At 46.5% G+C, this 17,306-nt stretch overlaps 1 protein-coding gene across 1 annotated transcript in view; it reads left to right on the top strand.

Annotated features, from left to right (window-relative positions):
• Myom2 (myomesin 2) overlaps positions 1-17,306 on the top strand; it is a 69,570-nt gene that overhangs the window by 16,260 nt on the left and 36,004 nt on the right. Inside the window, 7 exon segments of the mRNA XM_028859818.2 lie at positions 2,196-2,284; positions 2,375-2,425; positions 5,546-5,710; positions 5,978-6,139; positions 8,104-8,245; positions 10,047-10,246; positions 10,859-10,912. Of these exon segments, the coding sequence (XP_028715651.1) occupies positions 2,196-2,284; positions 2,375-2,425; positions 5,546-5,710; positions 5,978-6,139; positions 8,104-8,245; positions 10,047-10,246; positions 10,859-10,912 (863 nt within the window).

Raw genomic sequence — 17,306 nt, forward strand, 5'->3', positions numbered from 1 at the left:
TCAGAAAATTCTCTTCCCTTTCCTGGAGATACTAAATCTTTGGTCAGAGAAAACATTTTCAGCTCCGAAAGGGACAGAGAAAAAAGCCAGATGATCTTGCAGGACAGGGCTTTGTCCCTGGGATTACTGGCTTACGGCACTTTAAAGTGAGACTCCGGCAAATTTTTTATTTCTCAAAGGTAAACTTATGCTAGTTCTTTCCCAAGATTAAGGCCTTGCCCTGTGCCCCAGTTTGGAGGGAAAGGCAGCAGGAATTCGAATTTTGGAGCCCGGTGGACCTTGTTTTCCAATCTCTGCAAGTGCCGAATTCTCCTGTGGTGCTTTCCAGCATGCACGGCAATGTTACGTGAGACGAGCTGAGGTTGTGGTGCTGGAACTGTGGCGCAGTCAGTAGAGGGCTTGCTATGCAGGCGTGAAGACCCTAGTTGGATTTCCAGACTCTACATGAAGGAGTAGGGCATAGTGGCATGTGCTTGTCATCTCAGTGCCGCTGACGCAGAAGTAGGTGGAGACCTGGGGCTTTCTCTCTAGCCAGCCTAGTTTAGTCCAGGCCAACTGGAAACCCTGCTTCAGAAATCATGGTGGACAGAGCCCGAGGAACAATTCCAGAGGATGACCTCTGGCTTTCATATGCACGCACACACACATGTGTCTACATGTACATACACACGAGCACATACACATACACACAGGAGAGACAGCGAGAGCAAGACCCCCACCGGAACCTCACGGGGTACCGGGCATAAATCAGAGGATGTGAAGATGCCCTGCTTCTCTCCTTTTACATTTTCTGGGGGAGGTGAAGGGGTGCCAGTTCACAGCCACAGAAGTGGCCTCCCTTTTGAAGGATGGAAGTGAAGAGATGAGAACTCTGCACCCGAGAGTCTGGGCCCTTGCCATTTCAAGTTCATCATCTTCCTGGGATGGACACGCACCCATGTCTTAGGTGGGGCCCAACCTGGGTGGTTTTTTTTTTTCTTTATTAAGAAATTTTCTACTCACTCTACATACCACCCACAGATTCCACTTCCTCCTCCTCCCATCCCCCAGCCCTCTCTCCCAAGCCACCCCACATCTTCACATCCCCCAAATCAAGGTCTTCCATGGGGAGTCAGCAGAGCCTGGCACACTGAGCCTACGCGGGTCCAAGCCCCTTCCCACTGCATCAAGGCTGTGCAAGACGTCACACCACAGGCACCGGGCTCCCAAAAGCCTGCCCATGCACCAGGGATGGATCCTGATCCCCCTGCCTGGGTCCCTCCCAAACAGTTTGAGCCAAACTACCGTCTTCCATATCCAGATAGCCTAGTCCAGTCCTATGAGGGCTCCACAGCCACTAGTCTACAGTTCATGGGCTTCCTCTAGTGTCAGCCTGGGTGTTTTAATGAGGCTGATGTGTGGGTCATCCCAATCTGGGGATTGCACCATTTGTGGTTCTCAACATCAGCTACTGGCTTCAGAGTGCTTCTGGGGGGTGAGGTGGGGCTCTGGCCCTGCTTTACTTGACTAGCAGGGTGTTCCACACTTAGGGAGGCTCACAGGGTTTCTGCTCAGGCCTTAGATACAAGCTCGGGTTCCTGCCTGGGGCTCTGGTGAGTTCTCAGCTGCCTGGTCATGCTGTGATCTCGGAGCCATTTAGAACAGGACAGTGGCAGGCACAGTCCGAGATGGGAAGCATCAAGACAACATAGAAAGCAGGACCAGTTGTCAGCTCTTGGGCTACCTTGAGCTAACCAGAGAACAGCTCCTAGGGAGGAGAGCAACTCCCCTCCACAGAACAGGTACAGGACTCCCCCAAACATGCCTCTTTATTGTCCCAGCAGGAAGGATTCTGCTGTGGACCAAGACCCCAGAGGCCTTCCCAGTGACTGGATGAAACAACAGACTCAACTAGGCTGAGAAATAGAGCCAGACAGACGGATGCTTTCTCCTTGAGAGTGAAATAAATGATTTCTGGAAGCTCTCCTATCCTTCCTGTCTGAGAGTACAAGCCACGCATAGTTTGGGGCCAGGCATTCATCTGTATCTATAATTAATACTATGCTCTGCCCTTCGTTCCAAGATAGAGCTGGCGCCGTTTTCCAATAAGTCACAAGTGATCCAGGCCATGTGGTTTGCTCTCCAGGAATGCTTTGTTCAAGTTCAGGAGGCCGACTGTGTCAGGACATCTCACAAACTTGCTTTCTCTCCCCAAGGGCCGACTTTGAGGACACAGCCACCTACTCAGCAGTAGCCACGAACTCCCATGGACAAGTGTCTACCAATGCTGCTGTGGTGGTGAGAAGTATGTTCCTGCTGTCTGTCTTGTAGGGGAAGAAGGCCTTTGTCCCTGCCTGTCTCCTTCTGTGCCACATTCATGCAATTTTCCCTACAGGGTACCGAGGAGATGAGGAACCATTGCACTCTGTAGGACTTCCAATTGGATGTGAGTATACCTGGGTGTCTTTGTCTAGAAAGATGTTTAGGCATGGAGGTGAGAAATGATTTTCTCAGGGTGAAATCTTTGTTAAACATATGTTTCTAATACCTCTCTAGGTTTCCCCAGCCAGGGTTATTGTGTGATAATTTTCTCTGCTGGCAAGTTGGTGTTTTTAGACACAGGTGAAACCATCGCTCATAGAGACTTTATATATCTGGATTGGAAAAAAGAAATGAATACAAATTCTTAGGCAGAGTCTGTGATGGTGCCTTATTTTGTGTGTGAGGACACTCTATGCTCTTGAAAGTTCCTAGGCCATTTATATGGAGCAGCTACCTGAGGTCTAGGTGGGACACACAGCCAGCGTATGCTGAGAGTGATAAACACCGGTGGCCTCAGTGTCCGACAAACCTCCTGCTCATGTGGGGTGCCCTGTGGCGTGTGGCCTCTTGCTCTGCTGTCAATGTCAATGCCACCCCACTTACCTTTAAACACCATCAGAATGGGAAGAAACTATCTATCAGCAAATAGGCTCCTTGTCCACAGAGACATGCATTTCCCTGTGACCCAGGTTGATTTTTCCCTGGGAGGTCCAAGAGCTGTGCTGACCCAGATCAGTCGAGGAAGGCTACCAGAGATGAGGACCTACTTCCAACATAACTCATGTATGGGTTAGGGACAAGGTTTATGTTCGACTCATATTTCTACCGGAGGAATTGTGCTTTCTGTGTGGGCTCTGGCTTGGCCATGATTCTATTTACACAGGAGCCCTAGTCATGAGGAATTGACCAAAACATTTCCTGCTGGTAGATCCTTTGGCAACCACTGCTGAGACTGAGTGTCCATAAGACAGATGAGAAAATCAGCCGTCCTCAGAGTTCTGGGAAGACAGATTCAGGGAGACTCAGGACCCTGTGGGTCAGTCCCTAGGGTTGCCCACCAGCATCTCACTTTGACAAACATTGTCTCTCAGTTCTGGAACCTTCTAGATTGTTTGTTTCCAAGACAGGGTTTCTATGTGTAGCTTTGCGCTTTTCCTAGAACTTACTCTGTAGCCCAGACTGGCCTCGAACTCACAGAGATCCGCCTGGCTCTGCCTCCCGAGTGCTGGGATTAAAGGTGTGCGCACCACCACCGCCCAGCTCTTGCTATGGCTCTAATAGCTCTGACCCCCGGGCAACTTTATTTATTAACATACAATTAAAATCACATTTCAGTACAAATAAAATACCACCATAAACCACCAAATATATTTTTGGTGTTTGTGCATGAATTTTATTGGATGGGCTCACACCTAACATTTGGCTAGTATTAAACCACTCCAGGAGTTTAGGGCAGGCCAAGGTGGATGTAGGGAGGTATATGGATCCGGAGTCCTATACACCTTGAGTACTTGGATCTTTGAGTTAATTGTCCTACTCCTAGGTTTCATCCATTAAAATTTTATCTTTCCAAACAGAGACTTGAAATATCTATAATAGCTACAAAATATTTCAGGATCATAATGACAATAAATGCTTTTGTATTCACCATATAAATGTTTTCTTTCTCTCTCTCTCTCTCTCTTTCCTTTTTTTTAAAACCATTTTTTCACTTTTGGAGTTAGTATCAAGTTTACATGGCATAAAGTTAACCCCTTAAAGCACACAGTTCAGCCATGCTTCAGCTCTTTTTAAAGGGCTGAGCCGGGTGGCGGTGGTGGCGCACACATCTTTAATCCCAGCACTCGGGAGGTAGAGGCAGGCAGATCTCTGTGAGTTTGAGGTCGGCCTGGTCTACAAAGCGAGTTCCAGGAAAGGCACAAAGCTACACAGAGAAACCCTGTCTTGAAAAACCAAAAAAAAAAAAAAAAAAAAAAAATGCTGGAGCTATCATGGAATTGGAATTGGTAAGAACTTCTGGACACTCAGCCAGTCCCCCAAGTCAAAATTACTATTTCCATTTTGCAGACATTTTCTGAACTTTCCCTATATGCATGTGTTTGAAGTCACAGGTGGCTTTTGGTTTTAAAATTTTACCTTTTTTGTTTTGTATTTTTGTTGGTTTTTTGAGACAGAGGTTCTCTGTGTAGCTCTGGCTCTCCTGGAACTAGCTCTGTAGCCCAGGCTGGCCTCACACTCACAGAGATCCACTTGCCTCTGCCTCCTGAGTTCTGGGATTTAAAGGCATGCGCCGCCGCCGCCGCCGCTGCCACTGCCTGGCCTAAGATCTTACTTTTTAAGTGTGGTAGTGCACACTGGTAATCATATCACTCGGGAAGATGTCAAGGTGAAGGGTAGCCTGAGCTATCGTAAGACCTTGTCTCAACAAAGAACTGGGACTATTGCTCAGTGGTGGAGTGCTTGCCTCGCATGTGAACGGCCCCGAGTCTGACACCAGTGCTACAACCACCAAATAAACAATGCCTGCGGACGTGCTTCTGACTGACGCACGCCCTCTACTAAGTGTGTTTTTGAGTTTTAGTCTGTTTCTAGTTGACGTCTAGTTAGTTCACTTGCTGTGGAATGACATGCGGATAAGAACAGTGCCACAGTTTATTATAAAGAGGGAAATGCCACAATTCCAGTGGGTGGGACTTTCCCAAAGCCACTCTTTGGGCTGAGGTGGGACGTAAATCCTATGCTGTAAACAGTCAGGTCCATGCCGTGTCCCTGTGTGACCATGTCCCTAATGACTTGTCTGACTACAGAGTGGCAGTCTCCCAGGAGGGTGACTGACAAGGGGCCTTTATTTCCCATGGTTCTCGGTGTGCAGGCCTGGTATCTCAGGCTGCCAGTGTGTGTTCTGGGGGGGACTCTGCTTCCTGGTTTATAGATGGTCCTCCCTGGTCCTCCTGGGTACAAAGCCATCTCTCTCCCTCTCTATGAGGGCACTGACCCCATCATGGGGCCCCTCCTCATGAGTTCAGCAAACCCGAATCACCTCTGAAGGCCCTGCTGTTCTCATACCAGGGTGGTTAAGGCTTCAGCATGTGAGTTTGGGGGACACAGACCCTCAGGCACCTCCCCACCCCAGAGGGCGTGTACTCCATAAACAGGTGTATCTGCTGTGCTGGGACATAGGTACACATGCTGGCTGGGTGCTAACAGTATCTACGCCCCCACCCCCACCCCCATCCCCCCACAGTGCCGCTTTCCTCCGTGATTCCATACACACATTTCGATGTTCAGTTTTTGGAGAAATTCGGGGTCACCTTCAGAAGAGAGGGCGAGACAGTCACACTCAAGTGCACGCTGCTGGTCACGCCAGATCTGAAGAGAGTGCAGCCACGAGCTGAGTGGTACCGGGATGGTGAGTGCTGTGGTGAATCGGGTCCCGGGGGAAACTGCTGACATGTTAAGTCCCCACTGCTGTACCTGTGAGCCCTCTGTGGAGGTGTGGCCTTGGGTGGCACTTGACCCTCACCTCTGCTGGTCTCTTAGTTGCCAGCAGAGAAGTAGACCCCGGGGAGGGTGACCTTGGCGGTGTGGCTCTGACCTTGAACGTCGTCCAGGAGTCTCTTGGAGCAGCTCATGGGGAAGCACCTGGAGCTAACCTCACTCTCTGATGCCATTTCAGATGTGCTGTTGAAAGAGTCCAAGTGGACGAAGATGTTCTTCGGAGAAGGCCAGGCCTCGCTGTCCTTCAGCCACCTGAACAAGGATGACGAGGGGCTGTACACCTTGAGGATCGTGTCCCGGGGTGGTGTCAGTGACCACAGCGCCTTCATGTTTGTCAGAGGTACCTCCGTGGGTGGGGTCCACTCAGAGGGCGGGGAGAAGCCACATGGAAGGAGGGGACAGGGGAGAGATACACAAGTGGATGGTGGGGCTTGGTCATTGCAGACTCCCCTGACCAGAAATCACCCCACCCAAAGTGTGAGGCATGTCTGCCATCATGACCCTGACTTGTGAGTGAGCAGAAAGGGTTAGACGCATGGCCTCTGCTCCCCACTGTTCCTAACATCCTAGAATTTACAAAGGGGACCCCCAGAGGGAGTGTGCTGCATGCTCAGCTCCCCGGAGGGTGCAGTAGGCTCCTTGAGACTCTGCTGTTATGACTGACACAAGACTAGGGCAGTGTGTCGTTCATCTTTGCTGACTTTGGTTTATTCCTGCTTCCTCTGGTCACAACATGGCAGCACCAGGTCCAGAATGCCCTGGGTCTGACTGAATCCTCTGTCCTGCCTCTAACTCACATCAGGATGCCATTCGTAATTATGTGATAAGGAAATGTACCAGGCACAGCTTCAGGCAACAGCAGAGGTGGCATGCATTGTAAACACTCATCATGCACATGTGTGTAGGTGTGCATAGACATGCGTGTTCATGCACAATCTGTACAGACCTCCAAAGACTCTCATGACGACTCTGTAAGTTGCTCTATTTCCCGGTTGGAGACGCCAAAGCTCAGAGAGTTTGGCTCTCTTGCTTGTGGAGGAACCAGGGCTGACTTCTGCTGGGGCCACAGACTGAGCGCGTCCCCCTCTGCAAAGCCCAGTGGACTGGGCTGGGGCTGTGCCCCTTTCTCAGGGTGCTGCCCTCTGTGGGCTCCTTCCTGAGCCTCTTGGGGAGACCCCAGCTGTGGCTGCTCTCCCAGGACGCCATGCTTTCTTTCTGTCTTGCGTGGCCAGCCATCTCTGGCTGGTCCCTGCTCCCCCTCCTGCAGCTTCAGGTGTGGGTGGTATGAGAGAGCCATTGGGGTGTTAGATTTTTCTCTCAGTGGCAGTTAGAACAGAACTTAATGGAGGCCTGTGCCATTAGAGTGTGTTACCTTGGGAACATAAACATCTATCTTGCTCCTGTACTTCCCACAAGCTCACACAGGCATGCAGGGCTGTGATTTCGGCTCTCCCATATAATTTTGTGGGTTTTATTAGGGTTGGCATTAAAAGATACCTTCCATTCTCCAGCGTGCCTCGGGCAGGGTGTTTTGCACCATAAAAACGCAATGGCTTCAACCAGGTTTGATTGCTTTGCTTATTCAGCACTCCGATCGGGAAGAACAGGGCACAAACCCGGGGAGCTCAGCCGTCCTAATCACTTTCTGGAGGTTATGAATTCAGTGGAAACACCAGGCTCAACGGCAGTGAATCCATGGCCTTTAGTACATCAGGGAGGTTTGAACCAGATGCCACAGAACGCCCAGACTTCTGTGGGCTCACAACAGCCATGGCTCCTGAATAAATATGGATTTTTAGATAAGAAAATCAAATGTTAAGTGTATTAACTTTCTCATCAGCTCTGCTGGCCTTCAGCTATAATTAAAATTGCATTTGGAGGCTGCAAAATGAATGGGAAACATTTGAGCACAAGTTGCTTTTTTTAATTCTCACATTTTCTAAGAAATTCAAAATATAAAAGCATCTCAGTTGGTATTTCTCAGGTGTTGTAAAGGCTGGCTTACCTCTGTGTTTTTAGTAAATTTCGACAACTTGTAAGGTTTGACCACCTAAAATTAAGTGAAGGTAAATTTTAATTTTGGATCAAATTATAAAAAAGTTACTAGTAAGAAGATTTAAATAAAATGCATGTAGACCTACCTCTCTATTTCTTGATATCAGTCTGCTGGGTTAATAGACGCATCCAAGTGATTTGGTGATAAAGATCAAACTGATCAGAGAGAATGTGAGCTTGGACGTCTGTGGGCAGGCTTGGCAGTGACCCCACCTCGTAAGTGATGCGAGCACGTTTTCCCCACAACAGATGCTGACCCATTGGTCACAGGGGCTCCTGGGGCACCCATGGACCTGCAGTGCCATGACGCCAACAGAGACTATGTTATCGTGACTTGGAAACCGCCCAACACCACTACTGAGAGCCCTGTCATCGGCTACTTCATTGACAAGTGAGTGAGCTTCGTTCTCCTAGGGATGGAAGCCCCAGTGTCACAACTAAGGCCACACATTTGGATGTATCATGTCACTGTAGGCTGACAGTGCCATTTGGGAGAGTGGGCATGCCACTATTTGGCCATCCAATGTCACTGATAAAGTAATCGGTAAATGACGCTGGTAGGTTGAGCCCTGGGAGACCCCACTGGGGCTTGTTGGCCAGTAACAAGCCCAACCCTTTACTGCAGGATAATTAGAGGAAGAGAGGTGACACTCTCTAATACAAATGCTCAACTCTACAACTTGAGGAGCCCAAAAGACTAACTTTCTGACCTGGCCATTTTCTGCTGGGGACTTAACATAAAAGTTTATATTTAAATTCCTCAGCCTATGAAAGACAGAGGCAAATCTTGTCTGCATTTCCAGGTTTCTAGACAGGACTATATTTTCAAAAGTCTTCCAAATTCTGCATGGGAAGGGTTCTGGAAACTGGTATCTTACTGCTCAGTAGCCTGAACAGGATCCCAGGAAGGCATCAGTAAGATGGACAGTGGAGACAGAGGAAGGTAGATCCTCTCCCAGATTTCATCTCACAAGCTCAGGATCTACCCTGTGGCCTTGCTGCTCAAGCTGCCAAGAGAATTGCCAACAATGTGGCTTGTCTTGTTCAACTTCAATGTGATAGTTTTTTTGTTTTATCTTATATTTTGTTATATTTTATTATTGTCACTTAGAAGCCTGTTTTTTTTTTCTTTTTTTTTACAATAAGAGACAGAAAGGGAGTGTATCCTGATGGGAGGGGTGGGTAGAGAGGAACTAGAATGAGTAGAGGGAGGAGGAAAAATGAAAAAAGAAATTGCCAACAATGGGTTTAAAACAAGTTTTTGAGCAGATTTGACTTAAACATGTTTGATGGCAGGAATTATCTTAAACTATAAGCCACAGAGATTGAACTTACCTTTCTATCCATGTAAATGCATGTATATGGCTATCTCCCTATCATCTACCTTTCCCTCATCTATCTTCCATCTATCATCTATCTAAATGTCTATCTATCCACCTGCCTATCTATCTATCTATCTATCTATCTATCTATCTATCTATCTATCTATCTATCTATCTATCATCTATTTGTCTATCATCCATCTATCTATCTACCATCTATTCATCTATCTATCTATCTATCCATCACCTATCTATCTATCTATCTATCTATCTATCTATCTATCTATCTATCTATCTATCTATCTACCTATCATCTATGTATCTGACTGTCTTACTTATCATCTATTTATACTTCTATCTTATCTTGTATGTCTTTCTTATCTACCATTCATCTCCCTCTCTATCTTGTCTGCCTTACCTTCCAATTGTCTCCCCATCTTATCATGACTATCTTATCTATAATCCATCTACCTACCCTCTATCTTGTCTTGCCTGTCTTATCTTTATCTCTATCTTATCTACCAGCCCTGATCTATCTATCTATCTATCTATCTATCTATCTATCTATCTATCTATCTATCTATCATCTATCTATCTACCTACCTTTCATCTATCTTATATCTATACTATCTATCAATTAGCTATCCATTCACCTTTATGTACCTATATAGAGATAGCTATTGGATTTACTAAATATTTTTTAAGGTTTATTGTGTTACTATTAATAGAGGTCAATATTTCAATAGTTTGAGTTTTTATCCAAATGGTGTGCTCCTCTGTGATGACTGCTCTATGAGAATATACCTCTGAGTATTTAGTAGATTATTACCACATTTGCTTTTTTTCTCTACATTTCTTTTTCATTTGAAGATGTGAGGTGGGAACTAACAACTGGGTCCAGTGCAATGATGCACCAGTAAAGATCTGCAAGTACCCTGTCACAGGACTTTTTGAAGGAAGGTCATATGTGTTCCGTGTGAGGGCTGTCAATAATGCTGGCATCAGCAGGCCTTCCCGGGTCTCAGATGCTGTGGCTGCCCTTGACCCTGTTGACCTCAAAAGGTTACAAGGTATGCTCATTTAAGTCCCAGTATGAATTGGGAACCTGTGGATTACATGCATGTAGTTATTTCGTTCTTTGTTACCCACTGCATGTAAGCATGATATCCCATGAGGAGTGTGGCAAGAGATATTTCCTCATTCTCAGCATCTCCATCAATATTGTCTTTTGGCTTGGAGGTGATTGACATGCCTTTAGGAATAGAGGTTGATACCTGTGCTTCACAACAATGCTTCTTGTCTTCACCAAGCAGTGCACTGGAATCTAGGCTGCCTAAAGTCACATGTCCTCCAACTTTTGATGGCACAGTTTCTATACATAGTGGGACTTAGGTCTCAACACAAAACCACTCTGTGCCTGAGTTTTAAATTCTATGGCACAGATTCTTTCATGGGACTAGATCCTTCATCATGATTCACCGGAGTCACTATTTTTACCTTACTATGAGTCCTTTGACCCTCTAATTACCAGGAACACTTTCAAAATACCAGAAGTCATGACCCCCATAACTTTTTGTTGCCTAAATGCTGAGCCAGCTCACAACTCACCCCCAATTAGGGAAAACTGTGCTTCCTTCAGGGAACCCTTGGATGTCAAAGTCACTGTCCTCTTTTCTCTGCAGCGATTCATTTGGAAGGAGAGAAAGAAATCGTCATCTACCAGGATGACCTTGAAGGTAAGAATCCTCTTTTTTTTCAGCTTTGTGAACTTGAGGGCTCTAGTTAGAGATGAGAGAGGCTGAGGACAGAGCGGACAATGATCAAGCTGTAGTATGTCTGGGAAGCACTCTTCTAGTTGGGCCCAAATGCATCTTCTAGGGACTCCTGCAGGTGAAGCTGAGATATGATTCTTAGCTGATGTTGGGCCCTTATTTATTTATGTATTTATTAGTGTGCGCGCGCATGTGTGTGTGTGTGTGTGTGTGTGTATACATGCATGCATGCGTGTTTGCATACATGCATGCATGTACATCTAGAGGCCAGAGGACAACTGTCATAGAATGTTATTTTAAGTGTGTTGTTACTTTTGTTTATGCTGCATTTAACTCTGTGAAGCTGTGTTACTGTGCCTGTGTAAAACACCTGATGGTCTAATAAAGAACTGAACAGTCAATAGCAAGGCAGGAGAAAGGATAGGCGGGGCTGGTAGGTAGAGAGAATATATAGAAGGAGAAATCTGGGAGAAAAGAAAGAAGAAGCAAGAGAAGGAGGAGGACACAAGGGGCCAGCCACCTAGCTACACAATCAGCAATGGGATAAGAAAGAAAGATATACAGAAATAGAAAAAGGAAAAAGCCCGAGGCAAAAAATAGACAGGTTAACTTAGGTTAAAAAAGCCGACAAGAAACAAGCCAAGCTAAGGCTGGGCATTTATAATTAAAAATAAGCCTCTGTGTGTGATTTATTTGGGAGCTGGGTAGTGGGCCCTCAAAGAGCAAAAGAGTAAAAACAAACAACAGACAACTTTGTCATTTCGCAGGTATCATCCTCTCTCTCTCTCTCTCTCTCTCTCTCTCTCTCTCTCTCTCTCTCTCTCCCTCCCACCCTCTTTGTCTCTTCCTTCCCTCTCTCTTGAGACAAGGTATCTCTCAATGGCCTGGAGCTTGTCAAACAGTGATGAATCCCAGGGATTCACCTGTCTCTGCCTCCTGAGTGCTAGAATTACAAGTGTGCACACCTGGCTTTTTAGACAGGGGCTGGAGGTCAACAAGCACTGTACCCATTGAGTGACTCCCCATCTTACCAACACTCTGAGTGAAAGAATGTTTTATTTTATTTTAACCTTTTCAGCAAGAATTTTATTCCTAACATTTGAACTGAAATGGGTTGCAACTCCCCTTTCAAATGGCGTTCTTGAAAGATTGCATTTCTCTTATTAAAGCTTGATGTTGTGACTAGGTCTCATTAACATGTATCCCAAGACAACTGGAAAGAGGGACTGAGGTGACATATATCACACCATGAATGAGACATCCCCAGATTTTGGTTGGTCTTATATCCAGACCACAATACACTGAACAGAAACTTAAAAAGTAACATTCCAGGGCTTGGTGACTTATTGATTCCTGGGACTCATAATGGAAGGGGAGAAAACTAGCTCCTAAAAGTTGTCCTCTTACACACACACACACACACACACACACACACACACACACACACACACACTTTCTCCCTCTTCCTCTTCTTCTAGAAAGACTGCAAATCAGTTGGAAGCCACCAGCGAAGCAGGGGTGCTTCTTGGCTCTTCTTCAAAATCACAGTATTCGAGAAGGTTCCTCCTAGGGCAGTTGGTGGCTAGGATTGACTTTTAGGTTTGCAGTACACAGTCTCCATAGGAGAAGCCTCACATTGTGTCTTCTACCCTGTGAAGGCTGTGGGGTCTCTGAAGGAGTGTACCCTAACCCTGACCACAGAGGAAGTAAAGTTCCATGGAGAGCACTTGGGGATTCTGCAGAGGTGACCTCGAGGTGGCACTACTGGTCTTCGTCAAACATGTATCTCCAGAAGACCTGTAAAGCCACGAGAGACACCTGATCAATACTCAGTAGAGGAAACTGGCCCTGGCAGGGTGGCTTACAACTCTCCGTAACTGTCTGGTTCCCTCAGTCTAGCACTCTGCCCAGTGCAGGATCTATTGAAACACAAATATTGGAATGACTGAGAAATGGCTCTGAGATATACTGGAGAAGATAGTCTTGCTGTGAGCAGGCCTGTATAAATGGGAGGATTGGCATGCTGGGGGAGGAAAAGCATTCGATTTCACTCTCATGGGATGTAGGATTAGTGGAGAAATGCTGTGCTCTCCCAATGTGGACGATGGAATTCACACCCCATAACAAAGGCCACGGTGAGAAGGTGCAGCTTGCATCACAAATGCCGTGGGTCTGTGATGAAACCTGTGGTACTGTGAAGCAGCAGAGCCTAGTAAAACTCCCAAAGGCAGAGACCTTCCAGCTCTGCCTACCTAGCTAGAGGAGCCACCTTTTATAGTCTATAGGCATGGATGCATTTGGGAAGCGTGTTGAGTAAAGAATAATGTTGCATAAAGAAAAATGTCGAGTCAACGAAGCATTTCCATAGCAATAACAGGGTCGATACGGTGAGATTCTGCCTGCAGTCACCGTGGCTCGATTGCCAGAGGAAGAAGCTGAGGGCATTCAGCTGCACCCCTGGTCCCCTCCCTGCACCTCCTTTCCAGCTGGTTCTACCCTTCCTCGTGGTTGCTACATTCTTGGATGTGGCAGTGTTTTGTTCACACATCAGAGCATTCCTGAGGCTAATACCTAGTCACGTGGCTAGCCTTGGAAGGTCGAAGATGAGACCCCGAGGTAGAGGACTGGGGACCTTGGAATAGGATGCTGATCTGGTGTGAGTCTGTGCTTGCAAAGAATATTCCTACAGTCTCCAACAAGCTGGGTGTGAATTAAGGTTCTGGTGTCAATGGAGAGGACTTGGAGAGTAAGTTTGTATTCTAGTTTTATTCTGTTTTTATGATAAAAATAAAAGCACTCTAACTAAAAGCAACTTGGGGAGAAAAGGGTTTATTTCATCTTACATCTCTGGTTACAGTCTACCATCGAGGGAAAATCAGGATAGGAACTGAAGCAGAAACTGTGGAGGAACTTACTCTTCATGGCTTCTTGGCTCATGGTTTGATAGCTTTTTTATACAGCTCAGGACCATCTGCCTAGGCATAGTACCGCCCACAGTGGGCTGGGGCCCTTCTTCATCAATTAGCAACCAAGACAGTATCCCATAGACATGCCTACAGGCCAAGCTGATAGAGGCAATTCTTCAGCCTCTTCTCAAGTGACACTGAGAACTAAACAGGGCAGCCTGTTTCCTTTGGTCATTTAAACATAAATACTTAACTAATCTTTAAAGAGATTCTATAGTGTTTTAAAGCAAATCATGTCTGAGTTCAAGTATTTGCTACTAGCAAGCCCCTTGTTCTATAACGTTTCATAGAATCTGGCCCTCCTTCCTTTTCTCCCTCCTCCTCCCCCACCCCCACAGTGCTGAGGAATCAAGCCAGTGTTTTGCACACACCCATCACGACTCTGGCATTGAACCTCCCTACCTCCTTGGCTCTGACTTCTTTAAGTTCAAATGTTCCTTTAGACATTTGTTTGAGTGAAATGAAAGCATCACTTTTATGACCAAGAAAAGCACTTCAGCTATTTCGGTCCCTGTGTTGTGCTCCTAGCCTTTCTTGTTTTCACGCCCATCTCAGTTGGTTCGCCCCTTAATGTAAGCATTTCATTCATGCCGATGCTCATTCCTTAATGTAATTTACCCTTTCCAATATTTCCTGAATTATCACATCAAAAAAGGATGGTCCGTTCTTGGGGTGGCTAAGATGTGATCCTGTGTAATTTACTAAGATTGTTTTTATTTGTGTATTTTAAAACTTTATCTCTGTGTGAGTCTCTCCCTCTGTCTCTCTGTTTGTCTGTCGTGTGTGTGTGTGTGTGTGTGTGTGTGTGTGTGTGTGTGTGTGTGTGATTGTGGAGGTCAGAGAACAACTTTGTGGGGTTAGCTCTTGCTTTCCACCTTTATGTGGTGTCCTAATGAGCTTTCTCTGTCAACTTGATGTAGCCCTGAGTCACCTGAGAACGGAGTCTCAGTTGAGGTATTTCCCAGATAAGACTGACCTGTGGACATGTCTGTGGCACATTGTCTTGGTTGTTAATTGATGTAGGAGGGACCAGCCCACTGTGGGCAGCACCGGTCTCTGTGTGGGTGGTTCTGGGGAACACAAGAAAGCTAGCTAGAGAAGCATGAAGTCCAATGAGCCAGCAGGTAGTGTTCCTCCATCGTCTTGCTTCAAGTTCTCACCCTGACTTCTTACAGTGATGGGCTGTAAATCACGAGCTGAATAAACACATTGCTCTCCTAAGTTGCTGTTGGTCAGAGTGTTTTATCACAGTAACAGAAATGAAATTAGAGCATGTGGGTTCTGGGGATTGAATCCAGGTCACCCTTTTAGCTACCCAGTGATCCTGCTACCCCTGCAAGATTGATTTCGTTCTACTGATTCCATATCCAGGATCCTGTGATCTGCCTTGGACCAGGGAGCTAGTACCCTATGTGTTCAGTTGATCATCTCTTCTGGAAATTGTAGCCCTTGGCTTTGGTTTCTCATTCTCTTGACTTCTGGTCCCTTGAGAGCTCTACAAATTCCAAATCAACCTTAGCTTTCAGCAATTTAAGGAAACTTCTTCTGGGATGATGATGGTTTTCTTGGGTTGACAGAGGGTACAAAGCCCAGGATTGGGACCCAGAAGCCCCAAGCTTAAACGCCAGCTCAACCTCTCAATGGCTGTGGCACTGGATGTGGTCCAGGCTCCCATTCTGTGCTCTAGATGGAACTGAGCAGTGTCATTGTCCAAGGGAAAAAAGATGATGGATATGGATATTTTAAACAATAACAAGATAAAAATAACACACATATATGTAGTTATACATATTGTATTTTTGTTATCCAAACAGCTTTAGTCTGAAGTATTTCTGTACATAGAGTATATAGCACAATTATACATATGCCCATCTCTCTATCTGCATCCAGTGTAACCATGGCTTACTGAGTTAAGGCCCAATAGAACTGGTAGGAAGTGAACAGAGGTCAAAGGTATTTGTAGCGAACCAGCTGCATCCAGTTCTACAGCAAAAGGCACAAGGAGATGTATTTGGTCATTTTCTTTCATCTTTGTCTCTACAAACCTCTCCCTTTAACCTAGCTGTGTTTCTGTGAATCTCATCAGTTCATTCTTGGCTCCTAGGCCATTCCCAGCCTGGTTTCTTCTGTCTGTGGCTAGGGTCTCTGCAGAGCTGTTGCTTACTCTCCCCAAGGTAGTGTAGAAAATCTTAATGAGTCAAGAATTTCATCCTCCCTGGGAGCTCTCTGTTTGCAAAGGCTGGGTTTTTATTTTTATTTTTATTTTGGTTTTGGTTTGTTGAGACACGGTTCCTCTGTGTCGCTTTGCGCCTTTCCTGGAACTCACTCTGTAGCCCATGCCGGCCTTGAACTCACAGAGATCCGCCGCCTACTTCTGCCTCCTGAGTGCTGGGATTAAAGGCGTGCACCGACGCCCCGCCGCTGCCGCCGCCGCCGCCGCCGCCACCACCACCACCACCGCCCAGCAGGGTTATTATTTCTCGCCTAGAGGCTGTGTACCCAAAAGTACACAGATAGTTCTCAGATCTGAAGGGTGACATTTGGTTTGTAGCTCCGGCCTGCTCCAGGATGGTGGGAGCAGTCTACGATATGTCCTCCTCGTTTGTCCCACCGGAAGCGAGTTATCAGGTTCTGGGAATTCGACAGGCTTTTCTGTGCCTTTCTCTGGTGTCCTTGCATGTGCCCTTTTGGTTGTTATACACAAGTAAGGGTTGAGAACGGCTAGTGGGGACCTGGGCTGCTCCCCATTCCCTCAGTCACCTCTGTCCCCCCACTTTCCTGGAGACATGCTGACTCCTCGGTGAAATTCAACCCACTGAGCGGCGGGATTCCAGACCAGGCTGAACCCGAGCGCTGTGCTCTGGGAAGGGACTCTCAGAGTGAAACCCGATCTTGTTTTGTGCTGTTTCCATGTGGCTGCTCCATTTGCCGGCTGGAGCTGAGTCCCAAGGGAGCAACTAGATATTGCAAAGGGCAGAGAGATGTCCTGGGGACTGTTCAAACCATTTTAATCATGTGCTAATCTAACTGAAAGTCATAATATTTTGTCTAACAATTAAAGAGACCTGTGAAATTCTCTCATAAATTCGAACACAAATATCTACCACCTCACATGTATTTAAACAATGGAGGTAGGTGAGAGGGGACGGAGGTATACCAGATGTCTTTGATCATAAATACCCCTTCACAGTTACTTGCAAAGGGCTTATCACCATCTCTCCTGAAGTTCAAATAAACAGGCACAGATTACAGTGCTTGCAAACGTTTATGGATCTTTGGAGGGAGGAAAGAGCAGCGTGCCTTAGGAGCTAATGTAAGACTTCAGCCCACAGTATGGAGACATCAGGGAGGTGTGGCCAGGGCAGGCTCCTCGGCAAATGCTGCCTGAGCAG

This window comes from Peromyscus leucopus, chromosome 17 (assembly GCF_004664715.2).
Source record: "Peromyscus leucopus breed LL Stock chromosome 17, UCI_PerLeu_2.1, whole genome shotgun sequence".
NCBI classification, from domain to species: Eukaryota; Metazoa; Chordata; class Mammalia; order Rodentia; family Cricetidae; genus Peromyscus; species Peromyscus leucopus.